At 36.2% G+C, this 25,736-nt stretch overlaps 1 protein-coding gene across 2 annotated transcripts in view; it reads right to left on the bottom strand.

The window, feature by feature from the left end:
- The window catches only part of FGF14 (fibroblast growth factor 14), a 599,216-nt gene that overhangs the window by 119,816 nt on the left and 453,664 nt on the right, over positions 1-25,736 (bottom strand). For both annotated transcript variants that reach the window (XM_044779731.2, XM_044779732.2), the window contains exon 2: positions 5,216-5,326. In XM_044779731.2, coding sequence (XP_044635666.1) covers positions 5,216-5,326 — 111 coding nt within the window. The remainder of the gene's footprint in view (positions 1-5,215; positions 5,327-25,736) is intronic.

Consider the following 25,736-nt stretch of genomic DNA (forward strand, 5'->3'; position numbering starts at 1 on the left):
TGTTTCTTCCCCTATTAACAAAAAAAGCGTTTTTATATATTTTTCACCTAGTGCACACAGCAACGTTATAATTGATTTTTTAAGTCTTAACATTCCTTTAAAGCATTTTCATGCCAGGGTTATGTGTTGACTGTGTGGTGGGTGTTCTAGCATCATTCTTGGTGATAACTGCTGGACGATTTTGGAGATTTTTTTTATAGATACATTTATAAGAGAATTGTTAATTATCCACAGTGAGGTTGTCTACTCCCCTTCAAGTTCTTAATGAAAGTCTAATGGTAAGCAATAGGATCAGGCTAGAACAGGCAATGAAAGCAATAAAATGTTGAAGTAAATGTGTAAATAAAATACCTTAGGTTTAGGCTCTCAACTGTTCTCAAAAGTAGACTTTATAAATTGTGTTCTATTTAATTCCAAGGCACATGTTTTCTCTGAATAGGGTGAGGGAAAGTGATACCCTCTCTTCCAATTATTACATGTTACTGATCCCAAGATCTCAAGGTGTCTGTGCTGCATGAACGATAAAAGGAAACTAGCAGGCCATAGGTAATTACCCCTGCAAGAGTACTCAGGGCATATACGCTTTCATGATGCAAACTAACATTGGACCGTCTTCTGTAGGATTCTACAGGTTTAGGATATCCTTATGGAGGAATGAGACTTATGTTTGCTTATTTCTATTATTTATATTAAACATTAGTGTGGAGTTGTTGAGTAGTATGAGGCACTTGTGTCACTGTAACTCTCAGTTTTCCTTCTTCATGGGAAAAGGCCATTGGCCATTTTCACTCTTGTCTAGAACACCTGAACTGTCCCATCTTCCCTATATTTTGAAAGAATGGGTAGCGTAGGATAATTCCTGATTTATGTGCAAAAGTTTTTGGGAAAAAACATACCTGTCCATGCAAACTATTCTAACCTAACCTACTCAAGCTTAATTATTCTAACCTTCATACACTCCTAATGGTATTTGTAGGTGCCGTCTATTTGATATAGGCCAGATAGTATAATTCTAGAAAGTAAGTGAAGTGCATCATGATCTCACTAAAATACTGTGGCATGGAAAGAGTAAAATTGTAGATGACAGTTTAAAATGATCATACTAAGAAAATATATACTGGGGTTTTTTTCCTCAGGATTTTGGTTGTGACCTGAATTATAAAATACAAGTTATTAACATACAGAATGATAACAGAACGTGAATCCATATGACCACTGTAATGTGGAAGCATTCAGAGCTGACCATGATGGATCTGTGGCACTAATTAAAACCACAGATATCCACATTAATTGAGACATTATTATATTTTTTTACTCTTTTTGTATTTTACATAATTATAAAGCAAAGTCACAAATCCCAGAGGAGTAAGAATAATGATGTTCATGCTACTTTTACATTCTGGTCCTCCATACAATAGTCATTTTCAACCCTGGCTGCACTTTAAGACTAGCTGTATTCATAAAATAGGATGGCCATACCCAACCCCAGACCAATTAAATCAGAATCTCTGGGAGCAGATTTAGGGCATAAATAATCTTTTAAAAAGCTCCTCATAGGACCCTCGGGTACAGGCCAAGGTAAGAGCCACCATCCTCTGTGGGTGGTGGTCACTGTGAGTGACTGGCAATTTTTACACATCAAGTAACCAGGTTGGGAATTTCTGAGGTGAGAGGGATTAGTTTGCGCGAGGTTTAACCTTGCTATAGCTACTAGCATATTGATGTTTCTATAGTCCTCTTCTGCTTGCAGCATTTATTAAGCCTGGTAATGGGAACAGTGTGGTTTCAGAGCACAGGAAAACCCCATGGCATCCCCAAAAGCAAGCTGAGGGAAAGAAAACCACTCCCTAATCGAATATCACAGTTCCTGGTAATGCTGATGTTGAGGAGATAGACAGGAAGCTCTGAGAATTTTAGAGGAATATATCCTGTAAATGAGTGTGGTGATGAAATGACCTGGGCGCTCACCACCTTCTGGAAACGATCCTTCCAGGGCACATGGAAGCCAATGATAAGCAGTCAAGTTGCTACAGTATCCTCTCTATTAGGACCAATTGTCCATCATCAACCATTTTCTTGCCATTTTTCCTCTCAGAGGTTTCTAGATCTCAGGTTGGAAAGCCTGGGAGAACATTCCTATCAAGTTCTCCTGCCTGCTGGCCTTTCTCCCTCTTTTCAACTCATCTAGAAATTTTGACAAAGGCAGCTTAGCAGAATGGTTCTGACTTTAGCTAGTTCTAAATAATCTCATATTTAGTAGTAGGATATGTGTTGAATTCAAATCACAAAGATTTGAAGGATCAAGCCACAGTTTTGTCGTTTGGTGACCTTTAGCGTGACATCAGGGTGATTTTTAGGTTATTCTCCTTCTTTTTCCTTTTTATGGATAACTAATCCTTATTTTGTATTCAGATAATTATCAAAAAGCTGGAATGTGTTTGTGAATTATTACGTCACACAGTTCCTCAAACCAAAAGTTCGGTGCTCTAATTAGGACCTGTCTGTCAGCATCTCTAATGCTCGCTCCCATTTGGAAAGAAAACTTTTCAGTGCTAACAATATTCTTAAGATTCATAAGACTACTATAATGAACCAGAGAAAAGAAAATGTCTTAAAATTCATCCCCAAAAACTGTTTTTCAATTAAAAAGGTGGTAGGACACAAAAGTAGAGTTAATTAGTAATTCCCAGTGCTTTTAAAGCTACTATAATCCTGCCAAGTTTTATTAAATTTTATAGTCCTACAATTTTTATGGCCTTTTGAGGAGAGAACCTTTATCTCACCCTGTTGTATTCTGTTCTGCTGTGTCTTTGAAAATGTTAAAATGGTAACAAAACTAACCAAACTGGCTTAAAGAGCACCAAAAATGCAACGTAACTTGTAAGAAAAGAAGCTGTGGGCCAGATCTTGCATAGGACTCTAAGTCTCTCTATTGCGGGCGCTCTGATTTGGTTCTGGTCCTGCTTTATTCCCAGAACTGATCCTCACCTACATTTAGGGAGATTAGAGAGGATTTTAAGAGTTACCCAGAGATTCTTTTTCCTTCTAGCATGGTTACACAACAGGAGGAAAGAATCCCATACATTTAAAGAAAAGAAGATTGAGAATCTTTTAGTATCTCAGTTTTCCAGTTTAGTGTTTAGTATCATTCAGATAACCAGGTAATTATTCAGATAATTATTCAGATAATTATGTGCCTATGCCTATAATGTCTACATCTTCACTTTCATAATTTAGAAAATCTTGTGTTGCTTATTAAATTCTGAAGCAATATGCTTTTAAAAGACAGTGTCTACTTAACACTTCTCAATTTGATTTTGATTCTCATCATTAAAAATAACCAACTTGTTTGGCATCACAAAAACCAAAGAAGAAGGTAGAAAAAAAGTCATAAAACCTTTATTTGAAGGACATTATTTTTCCAAGAAGTCTAAATAAGCAGCATTTTCATACAGCTATAGTTCATTTCCTTTCTTGAAAAGTTCTGTGATAATGGATATCAGCCCCTAGTCTGATAGATCAGAGGGTCATAGCTCTTAGAGTGATCAGAGTTATGGAAAACCAGTTTTCATGCTCTACTAGACTCTGGTCAAAGAAAATCAGAGAGCACTGAAGACATCAAAGCTTATGAATCTCTAAAGTCCGTGACCCCCACACTGTAAGACATAAGAAAAAAATGTCTTTTTATCAAAGAATGGGTAAAGAGTTAGAGAATGGGAAAAGAAAATGAGTGGGTACATATACATTAGTTTGAACCAGAAGACACGGACATCTTTTGTAGGTCAAAGATGGTCAAGTATTGATAACTTTAAAGGTTCAACCTGATAGCAAAAAACAAAAAGTAAACAATGTTTGACATTGGTCTTGTGAATAACACCTTCTCTTTCTTCTTTCTTCCCTATGTCTGAATTGTTTTACCTTCTCTTTCTTTAAATCAAAAGAGGAAATAAAGCACACACACAAAATATCAGTGAACAAATATGATAGGGAAAAGTTTAAAAGTACAAAATGACAAAATAATAGACACAAAGAGAAAGATTAGAAATTGAAAAGGAGTAAAATGTAGGTAAACAAAGAATAATTTAAAAGTTGAAAGAAAAACTAAAAAAAGAAGCAATGTCCAAAGTCTAAAAAATAAACATAATGGCTAGAAAAATATTGACATGTCATATAGCAATAGCAAATGCAAAAACAGTCTACTTTATATTATTAGTTACTCTCAGCATCAGTGTTACTAAAAATATCATTACTAGAATTTAAAAAAGGAAGTGCCGACAATCTGGTTTCCTGTATTCAAATCCTCCCTCCTTTTCATGGAATGCTCTTCTACATATGAAGCATAAATGATTAATGGATGAAAAGATTCATATCTACTCCAGATCCACTAGTGACATGTGATTAAATATTTCTAATAAAATTCGTTTTTGCTTTTCACTAACTCTCCTGAGCAGTAAAAAGTGTGTCTATTCTAGAACTGATGTGCTAAATTACAAGGAATAGGATGCCAGTATAAATAGAAAATGGGAAAGGAAAATTCAGACAATTGAACAAGGTGGGATACCAGAATGAGAATACAAAAACAAGTTGTATATAAAGAAATAGTAAATGAAGACAAACATTACTTAATAAAGGTGGGAGTCTTTTTAATAGAAAAAAGTTATCACAGACCCAATTCTATAGAGTAGTTAAAAATATTTTTACAGTGTATTTAAAGGCACACAGCCTTCATGTCCTTTCTATAAAGATATTATCTTTTCTTGTTGAATGCAAAGAATTTGAAAAATTACATTTCTATTATTTGAAACAACTAATCCCTGTAGTTCTTGAATTTCTACAATTATCATTAAGAAGCTGCAGGCTTGATAAAAATAATACTTCCAAAGTAAACATGTAATCAACTTTCATGTGAATGCACTAGTGTAGCCACTTGACTTTTATGATGAGATTAAAAGTAACAATAATGCTGGCTATGACAGTTGTTTGGAAAAAATGAAAATATTAACTTATAATTATCTTAAAAGGACAGGTTTCTTTTGTTGTTCTGTTAGTATTTTCATCCATGTGGGCCAAGTGAAATTATAAATGGTATTCTGGTGTGTAACATTTGTAAAAATGAACCAACATAACCAAATATTTGCAAATTTTACAAAGTCATTTAAGTAGCAGCATATTTTCTAGCAACTGTGTTAACTGGTGGCCTGAGGTTGTCACTTACTAGAATTAGTGCTGTCATCCTTGGTTCCATCGAGAGCTCCATCGGGGTGCATTTGCAAGTAGTAGCCTTGCCTGCAATATAACCTGGTCACTATACCCTTGAGCTGGGGATCTGAAAGGCAAACATAGTTATCATAAGCCTCACAATGTGTCACAAAAGAGGATTTTTTTTCTTTTCTGTTACTTTTCTTTCTTTTTCAGAAGTAAGAGGGCATTTTATAGAAGTAGCACCTTTTCTTTCACATCTCCCAGAGTCCTCTGTATTTATCAAACCTGGAGTATACTAATCATAGAAGGTGAAGAAAATACAATTGTAAGCTGCATGTGTCAGTTGCATAAAATAGGTCATTTTCTGAAACTAATATGTTTTTATTTAAATTATTAGTTGAAATGATTAAATTAATTGATTAGTTTAATTGTTAGTTAAGTCCTAAACTAATTAGTTTAATAGTTTAGGCTAATATTATCATTCAAGATGGCAGTACAAGTTTTGTAAACTTCTAGCTCTAAGAAACTTCATTAAAGTCTTTTTAATGAATTTTTCGTTTTAATTAATTTGGCAACTTCAAAATGGGAAAAATCTGCATTTAAAAAAAAATTTATACTAACATTTTGATACATGTTCTGACATGGAGAATGTTTCCTTGATGTCTAAAGGGCCACCCTAATTTGTATGGGAGCATCTGTGGTACTTATGCATGATCCATAGGAAAATGGAAAAACAGACTTCTGAACTCAGGCTGAGGCACAATAACAAACCTATGCTATGAGATCAGATCTGAGGCCATAATCTGGACAAATTAAAAGAATTAAACAGATAACCTTACGAATTTAGATAATTACAAGCAACAGTAAAATTATACAATACAGATTTTTATTCTTGGCCAACAGGGTTTGAAGTAGAGGGCAGTGGAAGTTTATTAAAACAAACAGGGAAACAATATGGTAGCAGACTTCTCATTTGATGATTCATTGAAAGGATAACCACTTTAGTGATCCAATGCTTCACAAAGAGCCAGCCAGTTGTACCTTGGAAAATAAATATCAGCACGTGGCTTTTCAAAGGCCATCCCATTGCATGACTAGATTTGATGTGGGGACATCATAACCTTCGCCATGGCAACTGGCATCTCTCCACAATCCCTGAGTAGGACATGCAAATGTAATCATGCTGTCAAAACAGTAGGATGTTACAGAATGATGAAACCTAGCGTCTTGCAATGGATATAAGAACTGTGGAGTTGCAAACAGATGAACACAAAAAATACACATGCAAAAAAAAAGCTATTTAAAAACAGATTGTCCTTAGGCTTTTGTTTAGTCTCAAGAAATTTAAAAGAATGCCAATATCTGTTTCTATGTAGATTTGACATAACTAATAATTTGAAAATGACTCTATGGTACACAGATTTTCTTCAAAGATAGTATGATGTTGAGGAAAACCTGGAAAATAATGCATGAACATCACAACATCAGTGTGACTAAACATATTACAATCTAGATGCTTTTACAAGACTAGGATTTTAAAAAGAAACATCTAAGTGACTATTAGGATTATGTTGCGTGTGTTCACTATTCTGTGGTACGTAACTTTAAAAATCACGTAATTCTAAGATGTGCATTAATGAAAATAAAAATTACTCTTGTGCCTTAGTCTGCCCATCACTCAGAAGATCTGACTGGGCTATCAACCCTCTAAGTACCGAGAACTTCTTTTCTTAGTTTTGCTGTGTCATTTTATGCTCATCCCTGAAAACAAGTAGAATGGAAAAGGAGAGAACAAAAGTAAAAAGGGAGGACTGATTCTTAACTGCGTGAAAACATACAAGGGAATTTTAGAGATTGACAATTTTTCTACAAAACCTTTACGTTCTGAATCAATTACTTTTAATAATCTGTGTCTTAGCTATTATATCTTCTGGCCTTGAATTAAGCAGGTCATGCAAGGCAGTAAGAAGACATAACCCCCACAAGCTCCCTCACACTTACTCAAAGAGAACCCTTCAGTTTTGCTTTTTCTATTATCAAAAAGACAAGTATTGGTGAGGATGTGGAGAAAAGGGAACCCTCATACACTGTTGGTAGGAATGTAAAATGGTGTAGCCCCTGTGGAAAACAGTATGGCGGTTCCTCAAAAAATTAAAAATTGAACTACCATATGATCCAGCAGTCTCACTTCTGGGTATTTACCCAAAGGAGGTGAAATCAGGATATTGAAGAGATATCTGCACTCCCATTTTCACTGAAGCATTATTCTCACCAGCCAAGACATGGAGATAACCTAAGTGTCCATCAACAAGTGAATGGATAAAGAAAATGTGGTGTATATATATTCAACGGAATATTATTCAGTCTTTAAAAAGAAGGCAATCCTGCCATTTGTGACAACATGAGTGAACCTGGAGGGCATTATGCTAAGACAGCCTTTCTTCACCACACCTCCTTTCTGATAAGTATAAGTAAAGCATGAAATTGTGTTTTTGAGCTCTCATTTAATTTCAAGGAAACAAAACTAAATTGATTTCTATTTATCTAGTTTCACATTATTTGGTATTTTCTTTTTAGAAGCCATAATAACATCAGCTGTGTTCCTCTCAGGTTCCAGGCACTGTTCTAAGTACATTACAGGATTAGCTCACTGAATCCTCACCACAACTTATTAATAGGAAGCCCATTTTGAAATGAGGAAGTGAAGACACACAGCAATGAAGTAATTTGACAAAGAGTACATACTAATAAGTGAAAAGATGGAGTTTGAACATGATCCTGCCTGCTTACCTACTAAACTATGTGGCCTCTAAGAATTGAACAATTGAACCAAACCATCTTAAAAACCTAAAATAAAATGCAAAACAATCTGTTTTTTTAAAAACTAAGTTTCAAACATTAACCACAGCTGTGTCTAAATCTGAATCCTGCATACTTGGAGCTGAATCTTAATATAAAACAATAATATGAAGTGAGAAAGGATCAAAGTTCTCAAAAATCTCTTCTAAGATCCACCCCACTTTGTCCTTGGCTGCACTGCCAATAAATCTCTACCCATGAAACCCTCACCAAAATTGCAAATTTTAACTTCCTCCAGTAAGTTTAAACTTCCTCCAGTATCATTTTTACTTCAATTCTCCCATCTCCACCAATTCCAGCCGAAAGGCATTTCTACCCCTGACTTGACTTCTTATGTTAACAGCATCAGTCCCCTAAGACCAACACCATACTCACCTTTTTTATTCCACCTAATGAGTTGCTCAATTCCTACAGATGCTGTCTTCACAATCTGCCTCACTCTTTTCCCTTTTTCTATTTTCACTGCCAGCAGCAGTTCAGCCCCTCATGGCCTCTCTTAGGTGGTCTTCCCACCTGCAGTGTGCCCACCCCAATCCATCCGTCAGACCAGGAAATTCACAACGACTCTTTGACTCTTCGCCACCCCGCTGACTTACTCACACAACCTGCAGCAGCGGGGCCCCATCTTATCCGCCTGGCTTTGCTTTCTACTGCTCCCACACCATGCCCTGCAAGTAGCCCAACCTGGGTCACTGTGGGCTGCCTACAAATGCTCCATTATCTCCCACATTTATCCTGTTCCCTTAACCTTACCTATCTCAAATATGCCCACCTGCATAAAGGTGCCCCCTTGCACAACTGTGCATACACACTTCCCACATGCACACATCTTTACATAGCTAACTCCTTTTCCTTCTTCCCAAGCTTGGTTCCATCAGTGCTTCCTCTGGGGCACTTTCCCGACATCTCAGACGAGGTCAAATTCCTCCTTTGAATACTTTTATGGCAGCATTCTTCATAGGTGTAACTTATTTTTTAAGCATCAAAATTATTTCATTTTGATATGTTTTACTACATTAAAAAATACAGAAAACAATAACCTGCACTCATGTACCCACCACTGAGATTAAACAGATGTTAATAGTTTGCTTTATAATTCATCCTTTTAATTCCACATTTATTTGTGCAGTTATATGATTGATGCCTGTCTCCAATCTGGACTGTAAGTTGCATGAAGAGAAATGTATGATATTGCTCGCCAGTACATCTACAGGGTCTAGATGAGTGGGTGCTATGCAATAAGTATTTCCCGAACGAATACTGACTAGGGTGTAATTTATCTAGCAATTTTATATATTGCTGGTAAGAGTGAAAACTGGAACAATGACATGAAAACTAAGATGGTAATCGCAGTAAAGTCTTAAAAATGTCCATAACTTTTGACCAGATAATTAGGCTTTCCAGACTTCTAACTTAAAAATAAATCCTCAGTGTTATAAAGTTTTGTATAATAACATAAGTATGTTTAATATGAGCATGATTATGTAAAAAACACTACCTGTGGGGAAAAATACAAGGGGGAAAATATACCAAAATGTTAAATATAACTGTATTTTGATGGTTACTGGAATATTTACTTTTCAATATCTTATTTTCAAAATTTCCTGTAATGACGGCATGCTAATTTCATAATGAAAATGCAGAGACTTTAATAAAATCTATTAATGCCTTTTGAAAAAGTGTGTGTAAAAATAACATTTCACAAAAACTTGCAAATAATATTGCATACATATATGCAAATAATCTAAATGCATATTACTACTGCAGCTTAACTGGTTGCCCCAAATTTTCAAGGATTCCACTTATCAGTTCTTTTTGTGCATAGTTACGTGTCCATAAAACCTTCACTATGATCCTTACTTATAAAACTGGCCATTGCACAATGTGGCCATTTACCGCTTAAGTTCACTTTTTCAAATAATTAAAAAAAAAAAAAAGACAACAGAACTTTTCTACAAAGGCCAAAAATATGCAACCAAATAATCATAGCATAAACAAAAGAGAACAATTTCACTGAGAAAACAACCATGTCTGTTATGTACAGTCAGGCAATGGCATGACTAAGTTTCTGGATCTGCTGTGTACAGGAGGACATAACCCTTCATTTCTCACTCTATAGCAAGTCTCTACTTCAGTCTCATATGTGCTGGACAGCTCACTTACACGTATTATTTCATGCCTCTGTGAGAAAAAAGTTGACAGAAAGGGACCAAGAAAATATCACATGACTGCCAGAATGGACAGGACCCAGACTGGGCAGCTGCAATAAAAGCACACACCTCTGAAAACACAGCATCCAAAGCAGGTGCCTCTCCCCAAAAAGGAGTGAAAGGCAATGTGTTGCAGTGTATGAAGATCAGTATTAGAACTTCCTGTTTGTTTATTATCTCCAAAAATGAGAAATAAATTAATTTTTGCTAATATTTAACGTGAATTGACATCAGAGTCTCCAGGGTCACATATCACCTCGGGTCCTTGAAGTACATGAGGCATGTGGGGGGGGCAGCATTTAATTCTGAGGGGCTGATGCAGTGACTCTGGCTCTCAGTCATTGTTCCCAATGAGTGCTTCTCAATATGTTGAAGTCTAAGTCCTCCTGGTTAAGGAGACTTATTAATTATATATCTAGTTTAACTAAAGTTAGGGTAATTTAGGGAAAAAACTCCTACAGGGATAGTATGGATTAAAGGTGATACTGAAGGAAAAAAAAAAAAGCAAAAGCTAACATCAACAAAATAGCAAAGATGACATATCTTCTACATGGATTATGTGGTTAAAACCAGCACACAAATAAGTAACAAAAGCAGTGATGATCTATTCAGATCTAACATGAAATCAGCCAAAAGAGTTTGAAATGTTAAGAAGAAAATCTGAAATGTATCTACTATGATAAAACCGGAACATCACCCTAAGTGAATAGTATGCCTTGAGATATAAAGCAGTGAAAATTTCACGTGTGAAACAAACTTATACTGAGGTACATCTCACTTTTTTCATTGAACTAAGGGGATAAGAAGGTTTGGTGACATTCTTCTAATGAATGCTAAATAGAAGCCCTACAAGAACAAGATTTTTTCAATACTAATGTATTCCAAAACCCTACAACTTAAACTCTCAATTAATAATTGGAGGATGAATAAATATCTGAAATCCCACACCCATATTTTAGCTAGCCATGTGAAAAATGCAAAATATTTTTCAACTCATAAAATTTCTAGAGTTCTTTATTCTCTTCTAATATATTTATGGATTCAGAATACTTACTCTGCTTAAGAAAATACAAAAACTTTGTCTTAGTTATCCTTTTCCTTCTGTTTTATCTTTTATTTTATATTTGCTGTGCCTGCACATTTTACTAAAATGTTCTCAGAATACTCCTTGTGTGAAACTCTGTACTATGCTCTCTGATATTAATTAAAATAGAAATAATGAAAGCTAATGTGCATATATATCAAGAAAAAAAAAGACGCTTCATAATATATTAGCCTCAACACTCAGAACTGAAAGAAATGCAAATCAGTTCAACTGCCTTCAGATACAGGGAAAAAAATACCCAACATTTTTAATTAAAACAATCACTCTCTCAGAAGTGGGTTCATTTAAATCAATCACTGTCACAAATTGTTTTCATGCAACGTGCACACTGACAAAAGAGGAATCAGAATAACCCTTGAAGGATGTATACATTTTAAATCATTATTTAAATTGAAAAATGCACAATATGGCATGTATTTTTATATAACAAACATACAAATGTATATACATCACACATACTATGTTTATTTACATATAAATCTCAGTACTAATTCGTTATCAGTATAGGTTCTCAAATGTCACCTATTAGTTATGGAAAAATTGCATTTTTTATAGGGAAAAAAGCAACTTTTGGAATATACTTTTTGTGACGGATCTAATTAGGTTTTGGCACTCCTAGAAGCAGAAAATAGTATCGTGAATAATTTACCCAAAGTCATAAATTATCATATAATCCAAGCATAAAAATAAACCATGCCCAGGAACTCTTCCAAAGGACTGAGAAAAAAGAGTAGGGTAGGGGCACTTAGGAAAATGATAAATAAAACTAAAGGCATGTGAAAATCTGCTATACCTTTCTGTTAATTCTTTAGGCTGGCATTCTATTTCCTCCTGGAACTGACCCTCTGCTATCTTGAGAGCCCCAGCCTTCTAGGAACCTTATTTCAGCCATTTCAGAGTGGTTGCCCAACCCACCTCCTCAATCCAATGCATTATCATGTCTGTTAATTTTTCTTTTAATTTTAAGGGCTTTTTTTTTTTAATTGAGGTAGCATTGGCTTATAACATTACATAAATTTCAGGTGTACATCATTGTATTTAGACTTCTGTAGAAACCACATTGTGTTCACCACCAAAATCTAGTTTCCATCCATCACTGTTCAAATGTCTGTGTCTATGAAAATCAACTGCTGATTCTACAACCTAGAATAGACTTTTTACCTCTGCCTACAAGAATCTTATTCCTGTCGGCGCTAGGGCTAGAATTTGCATTAAGAAAACAGTTCTTGCCCTCAAAGAGCTTCCTTTCTATTGAGGAGAGAATCTATAACATGGCTTTATGTCAGTCAGTCATGTGCTATATTATTAGGTTTACATGTCTTCCTGCTATGAAAATACATTATAAATCCTTTGATAATTTGCATCATATATTATTCAAAGCAGTTTATCACTATGCTTTGCACAGAGCAGCTGCTCAACAAATATTTATTGAACTGAATTTATTTTGTTTGTTTTTAGAAGAGTCTATACATAAGCCCTAAATAGCACAACAAATATTTATTGAACTGAATTTATTTTCTGTTTGTTTTTAAAAGAATCTATATATAAGCCCTAAATAGCATTCAAGGCAAAATGCATTTTTCAATCTTATTTAAGAATTAGAGGAGCAAGCATGCTGAGAACAAAGATAAATGTGGGTTTTGAAATGGAAACACCAATAATATTTTAAACTTTTTTTTAAAACTATTTTGGCCAAAAAATTCCCTCTAGGTAAAATATATTAAGAAAGCAACAGTGGGTAAAGCCTCTTCTTGGGGAAAATATTTGAAAAGATCACCAAAGAGAAGGCAGGCCATGAGGATCTTGCTTACAATGTGACCCTAAGCTCCAAGAAACAGACAGACCTGTTAGTGGTATCTTGGGATTCCCAGTGCAGAGTTGAACTCGCATTAGCTTTTTGAATTTCTAGTATCTACAAGCTCCAGAAGGAAGCAAATCTTTGGAGCTCAGTTAGAAAAGCACCCCTTTCCAATTCTATTTTCCAATGACATTCTCCAGTTGCAAGATTCTAACATATTAGAGACATATTAGAGCTCTTATGGCCCCAACATAATTCAGAATTGGACAATAAGCTGGCCAAAATATTGGATCTCCTGTTTCTGTATTTATTCATCACTTAATGAAGATGAATAATTATGTAATAAAATATTGTATGCTTTGGTCCACTAATTTATCCCTTCTAAATTATGATATATTTTAAAAATTAAATTATAATTGTTAATTATATAATTGCAAAAGACAATAATATACAAAATTCTTGTGCATATTTGAGAAAAATGTGTGTGCTTCAGTAACAAATTTTGGGATACAGATCTATTATTATTATTACATATAGAGAAATATACTGCGTCAGGGATTCCTAATTTGTGAATGACTTCATTTGCTCCTTACCAGAATATATACGTGCTTATGCAAAGAAGTGGTATGCTCTGTTTCCCTCAGTGTGCTGATGTGTCACTCCGAGTGGCATCTGCAGCACTTACAGATATGAGCACATTATTCATGTTCATATTCCTCATTAATATGTCATTGACACCAAATACTAAAAGAAACTTAATATTACTTTGAGGACATTTATATCTACTTCTTTATATTAGCATAAGTATTATGAACAACTATATGATGCCAGCTGACCGACAGCATAACATTTTCTACATTGCTAAGCAAAAAGCTAAGCATTTTACTTAAATGTTCAAATATTATTGTCATAGAAAGAGTGAAATCTGAGAGACTTTAATTGTTATCTGAATACTGTTTATTTTTTTAACTCTAGATATACATTTTGGTATTTGTGTTCCTAATGCTGTTTTCAGATAAGCATCTCAAAAGAATCTTCAGAATCTTAGCAATACCTTTGTAATAAGCACACGTTACTAAGTATTTCTGGTTAAATTGCCAGAATATTTCAGACTTATTCAGTCAGTCTCTAAATGTTTAATGATAACTTTCTTTGTATTTCCTCATTACAGGATTTTTTTAATTAAGAAAACCACCGCAGCAATAACTGCGACAGACCTCCTTTGCAATGACTGATTCTGAAAGGAAACTGTAGTGTCTTGAAATACCCACAAGTTCTATGTTAATTGTGATATCTTGTCACAGTAAAGACACACACACACTCACACACACACATACACGCCAAATAGCAACGAGTGGGGAGAAAATGTTTTTACTTTGCTATATAAGTGACCCAAATCACATCCTCTAATTTCAATAGACAATCCTTTCACTTTGTGCTGCTCAATAAAAATGCCATTTTATATTTATTATAATACAAAGCAAAATTGTGTATTATAAATTATAATCATGCCTCACTACATTCTTCATACAGTCTGAGGCTAATAAAATCTACCTGAATGGCTTGAGGAACAAATATCCAAGAGTGTTATCAACATTTGCTAATATTTTGTAATCAAATAATAGTACCATAATGAACAAATTTCATTGCTAAAACTATGACTGAAAAAGAATGTGAATGTTATATGAGCCATATGCCATAATCTGAGAGAGTTTAATAATTATGCAGACTTCCTTAAAAAGCCTAAATGACTTCTACTTCTGACCAAAGGAACCAGAAGTGTCCTCTCACATGAAACAAGAAAAAAAATGACAAAATGAATTTTGCAAGACACTAGACATCAGGAAGTGAAGGACAGTTGTCTCTGAGGATGAGAAAGAAATGAGGTGAGCCCCACTACTGCTTGAGTTTAAAGCCTTAAGAAAGATTCCAGGGCATAGTGAAAAGAGGGGAACCCAGTGAACTCTCTAAATTGAGAAGATGGAGCTGAGAATCCAGGGAGACTGAGGGTAGACAGTATACAGAATATTGGAGAAAAAGAACTGCAGAGAGAAAGAACTTCCCAGATTTGCAGAGGGTTCCCTAGAGTATTCAGCTGTGTAGTGATCAATAATTGTACGTGAGGAAACCACTTCAGGCAGAGGAAAACCATCTTAGAGGATTAGAGGCAATACTGTTGCCTGGAATCCAGGACTGGAAACAGTGCCTATTCCCACTAGTAAGACTAGAAAAAATCATAATTCGTGGGCATTCCACAGAGTACAAATAAGGGTCTTTCCTGGGGAAAAATTAGCCTTAGTCTGAGCACTGCTTTAGTCTAACCTAACAAATTCTGAAAGCAAGAACTAAAAGGAGTATACTGTTCCCAATTAAGCTAACTGCATCCCAGAATAAGCTCAAGAATATTTATAGGAATCCAAAAATATGGAGCACCAAATGAAGTAAAATTCAAAATACTTGGAGTCCAGTATAAGATTATCAGACACGCAAAGAAATGGGGAGAGGCAACCTGCAACAAGGGGAAGAATCAACAAATCAAAACTGACCCAGAACTGACCCAGATGTTAGGATATTAGACGAGGACAGGTAAAGTCATTATAACTATATTTTATACATCCAAAAAGTTAAGTACAGACATAGAAGATTTAAAGATGATCCAAAATGAACTTCTATAGATGAAAATCACAATTTATGAAATGCAAAAATAAAAATACCTTGGATGAGATTAATTGCAGATTAGGAATTACAGAAATGCAAGTAGTGAACTTGAAGACATAGCAATGGAAATGATTCCAAACGAAATCCACAGAGAAAAGAGAATTTCTAAAACATTAACAGAGCCTCATTGTGCTGTGGGATAATTTCAAGCTACTGGATACATGTTTAATTGGAGTCTCCAGAAGAGACTATCAAGCGGGCAAGGAAAGAAAAATATTTGAGGAAATAATGGCTGGAAAATTTCCAGTTGGTGAAAACTATAAAAGCAAAGATCCAAATAGCTTCACAAACTCCAAAGACAGGAAGCATGAAGAAAACTACATCAAGACACATCATATTGAAAGTACACAAGAGCAGTGATAGAGAAAGAATCTTTCTTTCTCCTAGAGTGGGGAAAAACACAGTACGTACAGAGGATCAGAGATAAGAAAGACAATAGATACCTTGCTTGTAACAATTCAAGCAAGAAGACAATGGCAACATCTTCAACATACTGAAAAAAAAAAAAGAATACCCTGAAATTCTAAAACAGTGAACATATCTAAAATAAAGGTAGGGGACCGGCCCGGTGGTGCAGCAGTTAAGTTCACACACTCTGCTTCGGCAGCCTGGGGTTTGCCGGTTTGGATCCCGGGTACAAACATGGCACCACTTGTCAGCCATGCTGTGATAGGTGGCCCACATATAAAGTAGAGGAAGATGGGCACGGATCTTAGCTCAGGGCCAGTCTTCCTCAGCAAAAAGAGGAGGATTCGTGGCAGATGTTAGCTCAGGGATAATCTTCCTCAAAAAAATAAAGGTAAAATAAAGAAGTTTTCAGACATACAGAAGTAGAAAGATTGTATCATCACTACAAGAAATGTTGATGGAAGTCCTCTAGAGACAAAGAAAATGATACGAGATAGAAATGTGGATGTAAAACCAAGGAACAAAGAGCACTGGAGATGGTAAACACACAGGCCAATACATACATATTTTTCTTGTTATTTACATCTCTTTAAAAGATAATTCACTGTTTAAGTAAAAACAATAACAATGTAATGTGGGGTTTATAACATGTATAAAAGTAAAATGTATGACAACAATAGTAGAAATCTCAGGAGGGGAAGAATGGCGAGGTACAATATATACGCAAATATACGCCCTGTCTCCTATTCGGAAGGCCCCACACTTGGTTTAGTGCTCTGCTGACCCCACCTTGAAATTCTTATTAATCTTTCAACAATAGTTCCTGAATTTTCATTTTGCCCTGGCTCCTGGAATTACATACCCTACCCTATTCTTAGATAGGACAGCAAAATCATGATCTGTTGAAGACAACATTGATAAATCAAACTTCACAAAAATCCTAAACTTCTCTTCAAAAGAAACTGTTAAGAGACTGTAAAGGCTTGTCTCAGACTGGATGAAACTATTTGCATATTTCCTATCTGATGAAAGGCTTGTATCCACTAATACATAAAGACTTGAAACTCAATAATGAGAAAACAAAGATTGCAATAAAACAAATGGGCAAAACTACGAAGCACTTTAAGAGATTATTTATGGATTGAAAAGATGTTCAATATCACTAGTCATTGGGAAAATGAAAATTAAAACCATAATGGAATACAGTTACACATATTAGGAAACTAAAATTAAAAAGAATACCATACCACTTGTCAGCAGGGATGTGGATAAACTGGAATTCACATACACTAATGGTAGGAATAGAAAAAGCTTCAACCACTTTGGAAAACTGTTTGCAGATTCTTAAAATGTTCAACATAAACCTGCCAACATAATCCAGCCATTCCCCTCTTAGATATTTACCAAATAGAAATAAAAACATATGTTCATATAAAACCATGTGCATGAATGTTCATACAGCTTTCTTTGTAATAGCCCCAAACTGGAAACAATCCAAACGTCCATTCAATAGATGAATGGATAAACAAAATCTGGTATATCCACACAATGGACTACTATTCAGTAAGAAAAAGGGAATGAATTATTGATAGATGCAAGAAAATGGATGAATTTCAAAATAATTATGCTGAATAAAAGTCATTTTGGGGTCGACCCAGTGGCGTAGCAATTCAGCTCATGTGCTCTGCTTCAGCAGCCCGGGATTTGCCAGTTCAGATCCCTGGCGTGGACCTACGTACCACTTATCGAGCCATGCTGCAGCAGGTGTCCCACATAGAAAAGAGAGGAAGATGGGCACAGATGCTAGCTCAGGGCCAATCCTCCTCCTCAAAAAAAAAAGTTGTTTCTACTGTATGATTCCATTTATATGATATTCTATAAAATTTAAACAAATATGTAATGACAAAGATAAGCGCTGTGACTGTTTGGAGATTGGTGAAGGGACCGGGAGGGCCGGAAGGTTAGGAGTACAAAGAGGCATAAGGAAACTTTTGGGGTGAAGAACATACCCACAATCTTGAGTATGATGATGATTTCTTATGTCAAAACTAATAAAATTGTACACTTTATGTACAGATTGTTTTATGACAATTGTACCTTAGTAGGGCTATTAAAAGTAAAAGGGTAGAAAACAATAAATGATGTTAACAATAATCAATCAATATTAATAAAGACAACATAGATTTCAGGGGAATCTTACAATGGACAAAGAGGAATCATTTCATAATGATAAAGGAGTCAATTCATTAAGAATACATAAGGATTCTGGATGTTATGCATCTAATGACAGCTTCAAATACATGAAGCAAAAACCAATATAACTTCAAGGAGAAACAGAAAAATCTAAAGTTATAGTCAGAAGTTTCAACTCTATTCTCAAAAAAATTATGCAGCAAATATTCAGAAAATCAACAAGGATATAGAAAAAAAGATCTAAGGCTTAGAGCCTTACATGTTAAATTTAACATATTTGGTTAAATCATCACAGAGTATGATTCACTTCTCATTTCAAAAACTATAAATGGGATTCTCTAAATGTAAGGAATCTGTAAAACTACTATTTGACTCATTCATAGAATTTTCACAGCTAGTCAAACCAATAGCAGGCAATACTAATTTGGTCTTCAGCTATTACATTATCTGAAATTGAGGATTGGCATGAAAAAAAGTATGAAGTTAAAGAATCAAGGGCATCTATTGAAATTAAAGTTCATTATTGTGCAATGAAATTCAGTATCCAAAGTCTTTCAGTGGAAGTTATATTGCAATCAGGATACATCATTTTGCATTAACTAAGTAAACAAGAATTACAGTAAATGTGTAGTTTTATTAGCTTTCTTAAGAGAAGCTGGAGAGCAGTAAACTGGGAACTTAGCATGAAAAAAAGTGTTTTCAATTTTTTGGGACACATTTGCTTTAGGCTTGGGAAGCATTTCCTTAACTGTATTATGCCAAGAAAAAATCAGGACAGGGCGAAGTTAAGGAATCACCTGCACATGACAAAGACTGATCAATACATTCTCCAGAGGGGAAGCTTATACATTTAAGAAAGAGTATTTCAGAGCAGGTATAAAACTCATTTTGCCTGTTCACCTCTAGAACTACATGGAGACCTCCACCCAATGGGCTATATGAATAGTTGGAAGTCGTATTGGTAAATACTTTAAGGCTACTTCCATTTAAGGAAGGTGCAGAGTGCTGAGGTCCACTCCCTTTTAAGCTTCTGTCTCAAACATTTGTCTTCCAGCTGCTTTTAGAAGGATAAGAGAGTCATAAAATCTTTTGTTAAACCAATGCCACTCCCTCCAGAGAAGCAGGGTAAGAAGTAAGAAGGAGAAGGCATTCAACGACACCTATTTGTCCCAGGCAACAAGGACACATTCAACCAGAAAGGAAAAACACTGAAACCAGAGGTTATAAAAAGAAAAGATCCATCATCCATAAGGGATGATGTAGAATTTGGTTTTGAATTTAGAGCTCAGTTGTGACCAAGTGTACGTATGTTGAAGACCTAAATCTTCTGCATGTTTTATCACCAGGAAGCAGTGCCTCTCCACCATTTTTATTTATTAAGGCTTAATGAGAATGGCGGTTCACAATAAATTCCTCAAAGAATCCTTAACAGCATATCAATCAGTAAAATTTGACAATATAGCTACAGGAATAGATCAATTCACACTGGAAAATAAGAGGAGAAATCCTTCTCACGTTCTGTTTAAGTGTATTTTCAAAAACCGAGATACTTAACTTGCTCATTTAGCAGGCATTTGTTGAACACCTTCTTTGTCCCAGGCTCTTTGCTAAGAGCTGAGAGGAATTTATAGCCAAAGCAGCTTGCTGTCCATTATTCCTACCATCAGTAAGCCAACAGATGATGTGGGTCCTGAAATAATGAGGCTGCACGAACAGAAAGGCTCAACTCTAATGATAATAGTAGTAGGAATAACATCTGTCATCTGCTGAGCACATACTTTGGGTCAGAAACTATTTTAAGTCCTTTATCTATATTGACTCATTTAATCCTATAGCAACTTTCTGAGGTAGGTGGAATTATTATCCTCACTTGACACATGAGGAAACTGAAGCACAGAGCAGTACGTGACTAGCCCAAGATAACACAAGAAGGAAATGATGGAGATGGTATTGAAGCCCATGGAGTCTGGCCTCCCAGAGTGTCCACGTACCACTGGGTCCAGTGTACTCAGAGTGAGGACTCCAGTGTACTCAGAAGTCACAATGACTCACTGAAAACACAAAATAAAGGCATACTGACAGATTAAAGGACAGCAATTGACAAGGTGGAACCTGGAGAAATTATATTAGAGAATGTTTAATCTGAAGAAGGTGAAACTTAGTCATTTTCCAGTACAGATCTTCCTCGACTTTCAATGAGGTTATACCCCAATAAACCCATTGTTGAAAATATTCTCTGAGTAGAAAATGCATTTTATGCACCTAACCTATCAAACATCCTAGCTTAGCCTAGCCTAACTTAAATGTGCTCAGAACACTTACCTCTGCCTACAGTTGGGCAAAATCATCTAACACAAAGCCTATTTTATAATGAAGTATTGAATATCTCCTGTAATTTATTGAATACTGTACTGAAAGTGAAAAGCAGGACAGTTGTATGGGTACAGCATGGTTGTCAGTGTATCGGTTGTGTACCCTCATGATCGCGGGGCTGACTGGGAGCTGCGGCTTTCTGCCATTGCCCAGCATCACGAGAGAGGACCATACCACATATCGCTAGCCTGGGAAAAGAGCAAAATTCAAAATTCTGAGCACAGCTTCTACTGAATGTGTATTGCTTTTGCACCATTGTAAAGTTGAAAAATCGTATGTTGAACCATCCTAAGTTGGGGACCATCTATATTTGTGGGGTTGTCATGAAAGCAGGGAGTGGAATTATTTAGTCTTGCTTTGAAAGACAGAAATAGGACAAATAAGTAGGGTGATATCAAGATTGACCATAAATAAGGGTGGTGATTATCATCTCTTTGGTCACTACTATATTCCAGGTGCCTAGCAGAGTGCTTAGGCACTCAATCAACAAATGATTAATATATGAATAAATGAATTGATAAAGATGGAGAAGTTTACAACACTCTTAACTGTCCAGTGCAAGAAAGAACCAACTCTCCCATAAAGTAATGGTTCCCTGGCACTCAAGTGTTCAAGAAGAGGTTGGATGGTTATCTATTAAGGGAACAGGGGAGAGAATTGTTGCTTTGCATGCTGTAATTTCAGGCTTGCTTTGAAAAAATCATTTATCTGAAGATACAAGACAAATATGAGAAAAAGACAACTTTATAAAAAAAGTGGAAGTCTATCACCACTTGAAAGGACCTGTTTAGGACCATGGCCCCTCCCCTCACACACAGAGTGAAGAATGGCAAGCACTGCCCCTTTCTTCTCCTTTTGGGTTGGGCCCCTGTGAACAATGAGGAAGTGAGCAAGAGTGAGCACTCCTGAGGAAGCAGGGAGGAGAAAAGGAAACTGTTTCCTACCAAGTTGTTAAAGGAAACAGCAGACTTTGCTTATTAGAACAAAGATTTAGAAAACAGAAATCTATAGCAGTTGAAAGATTGAGAATGTGTTGATACCTCATAAAGCAAATTGTGGAGTGTGGAGCTGTAGGCAAGCCCAGCATAGTTTAATAGGAGTTTGATCTACTCAAGTCTGGGAGAAAAACTGCAGTAGATTATGTATTCAATTTTCATTTTTTTGCATTTCAGTTTTCTTTAAATTTAACTTTATTTCACAAATACAGTTACATAGCCATATCATGCTAATTTAATACACAGTCCACTGTTTGCTCATGTGTTCAGGGTGCAAAATGGGGAAGAGAAGTGGAGAGTTGATTAAGAATCAGATCCTCCTGGCCCACTCCCCTACCTCTTCAGAATGTACACTTAGGTCCGAAGTCTAGATTTCCTTTGCTTAAATTGGAATTGTGGTCTGTAGCTTTGGCATCAGATCCATTCTTTTAATTTCTAAAAATAGAAAAAAATGCTGGGAAAGGCACTACTCAGAGAGTGTATTTTGGCACATTCCTTTAGAAACAGCACAGAGAACTACTTATTCCTTATCCCCACCGGCTCTACACTCTGCCGTCCACCCTCCTGCTCTGTTCAGAACATGAAGTTCCTCTTTACCCAGAAGCCCTTCTGACCTGTAACTGAGCTGGTACAGGTCCCTGAAAAAAGTCACAGTGTCCTGGGGAAGAACCAGAGGCCAGGGTAGCCTGGACTCACAAAGAGGGACAAGATCTGGAAGGTGTGCAGTCACACCTCAGTGAGCCTGGTTTCAAATAACGGAGAACAGCAGGAGCGAAACAAAAAGCAAAACTTTAAAACGCTACACTCAGAAACACCACTTAAGTAGGCGCACACCCATGCTTGTTCTTTTCTTTCCTAATACAGTTTTGTAGGGAATAGAAATTGCAACACTTTCACCCATTTTAAAATCCCAGTTCCGTACTTTAGCACGTATCTAAAACAAATTAGAAACTCTTCCTTTAATTCCAACTCTATACAAAAGACCCTGTTAAAATCCAGATCTACTAGGAAGTTTAAAGTGTTTTCTTCCTTAAGGAATTTACAGCTTTATGTGAACTTTAAGTTGGATTAGACAGAAAACAGATCAACAATAATAAAAGACAAATATTCATTCATAGAATGCCACTGGCCAAAGAAGAGGACCATCCTTTATAGCTAACTGAAAAATCTGTGGTATAGACATAAACACTAAGAGTTGGGCATTCTAATCCAGGTGGTTAATGGAAGGCTTCGGAGAGAGAGCGAGATGTGAGCCATCAGAGATGGCCAGGATGTGGATGATGGAATGTGGCAGAGTTTTCCAGGTAAGAGGAATGTCCTCAAGGGGGCAGCAGTTTCTGAAGACATTTTGACGGACAGGATGGGTTTAAGCGTTTAGGGATATTGGTAGATAAGGCTGATGGCAGTCTGCAGGCAGCTCTGGGTTTATATGAAACTCAAGCTGAGCAGCTGGCACATTAAACAGTGGAGAGATGGTAAACATGTTTTCTGTTTTTTCTTAATTGAGAAGTGATCTGTCGTCGTGACATTTTAGAGAACACTATCAACTGCAAACGATTACTTTACACACAATGAACATTGGATGAAATAAAAAATTTAACCTGAAAAATGCACTTGATTGTGTGTCTATATTTCCAAATCCAAAATTCTAAGCTTTTCTGTAGAGAATGTTAGCTTTGTGTGTGTGTGTGTGTGTGTGTGTGTGTGTGGAAAACTTTATAAAGGCTGTCTCTTTAGGTGATTCAAGATCATTCCCACTAATATTTCCACAGGGAATTAATTTAAATAATATTTTTTAAAAGCTTACTCTGTTGTTTCGTGAAGGGAGGATATATAACAAGATCATTAGTAGAAAAAAAACCAAAGCTTTAAATCTCTATCAACATTTTTCTGAAAAGTGCTCATGCAACTAAACGAGGTAGCATCTTCCTGATGAACTCGAAGGCAGACAACTTTAAAAGGAGTCTTCTTTTCCCAGTTACCTTCAGATAAAAATTAGCGATGAAGAAAATACTTCTTAAAAGATACATTTCTATTTATGTACAATAGTGTGAAAGCCTCAAAGCGATTATTGATTAAAAAATAAAGTTTAACTATCATGATTACTGATTTGGAGACAAAACCAGCTTCCTCTCAAAGGACTGTGTAGATGCAGATGAGACAAATCTGAGTTGTAATTTCCACCTCCCTGGATGGCTGCCGTATTTTTTCATGTACCAACATATTTGAAGAAACAAATTTGAAGTAAATTTTGGGTCTAAACATCAGTACCATAATGTATTTTCTAGATATTAAAATTTAAAGGCACTTAGAATTATCTCATGCCCCCCCATTGAATCATGGGATGCAGAAATAAAAAGAAAAGACACAACTGAACATGTTTACAAAATCACACTTGAAGAAATACATCCATTGCCATGTTGGGAAACAAACTGCAAACCACTGATCAAAAGCAAAATGTCAAGTTGATGTTTCATCAGATAAAAGAAAGGGGAATAGAGCTTTACTATATGCTTATTTGACGTAGAAAATTCAATGCATATTATCTATTTCAGTCTTTAGCCCAAGCCACGTAATACACAAACAAAGAAACCTTACATCTGAGGACATACATGATTTGCCTGCTATTGCCCCGTTAGTGAGAGGTGGAGCTGGTTCTAAACCCGAAAAGTTTTGGCCTCTGGAAGTGCCTTTGCTTTGTGGTGCTGCACATATTTATTATACACATCTTTATTCAAACCGTTTCCCCTGCCTCTCACCTGTCAAAACACTGCCCTCCATCAAGCCTCCCTAGGTACCCCCATTTATGAAATGGTCCCTTGCCCTCCCTCTGGGGAAGCAGTCTTTGTTTCCTTGATTTGGATATTTTACTAAACCACCTATGTTGAGTTATAAAACTCAATTTACTTAGATGGAACAAAACAAACAAAAACATATGAAAAATATCACAGTTAAGTTCTATATAAATCTTGACTTACGTCAAGGCCTGATCTCAAGGCACGAAGTGCTTCTGTGCAGATTTCAGAGCCTTTCTCGGGAGGAGGTTTGGGGCATTCTCATACGATGGCTTGTTTCTATACTCATCAGCTCACATCTGTGGAATACTGATAAGTTCCATTTGCACAAAGCATTTCCTAGCTCACCTGAGAAAACATTGATCTTGTGAAATGGACTAACGCCGACTTCTCAGGACTCTTTCATGCAAGCTGTACGTCTGTTTTGCTCTGCTCTGTGCCCGGAGAGCCATTTGGTGACTGCTGTTCATTTAAGTCCTTCCATTAATATGAAATCTGTAGTTCACAAGGTCATCCCAGAAAGGCAAAGCTTTAAACAAAATAGGAACTCAAAAAAGGACCCTCAAATCTCAGAGGACAGCATAAAATAGGTTATAACATTACAGGTTGTGACAACAATGCTCTACTCCCACACAGCATACATGCTGGAACAAAATGTTTCCCAGTCAGACAACAGAGTTCATGCCTCTGTACATTCATGAAAGCAGACCAGGTCAATGGGGACCCTGTAACTGAGCACTATGCTGGCGACGCCATGCACAGTATCAACTCCATGCCGAGAGGTCCATGTGCTTCCATCAGCCCTCTGCTCAGATGTCTGCAGGACTGACTCTAGACAGGATGAGATTTGGGGTAGAGGGAAAAAGCCTGGATGGGGGCAAAGGTGGAGGCAGTTACTTTCTCTCTAGACTGGTGAGTTGAATAAGTACCATACCTTTCAGAGGCTGTTTTCTCATTTGTAAGAAGACAAGGGGAATAAGGTCTACCCGTCAATGAGATCAGGTGTACACTGATTGTAGACTGTAGCTGGCACTTAGGAGAGGCTAAGAGACGTTAAATTTTCCTCGTGTTCTGCCATCT

This window comes from Equus asinus, chromosome 11, assembly GCF_041296235.1.
Source record: "Equus asinus isolate D_3611 breed Donkey chromosome 11, EquAss-T2T_v2, whole genome shotgun sequence".
NCBI classification, from domain to species: Eukaryota; Metazoa; Chordata; class Mammalia; order Perissodactyla; family Equidae; genus Equus; species Equus asinus.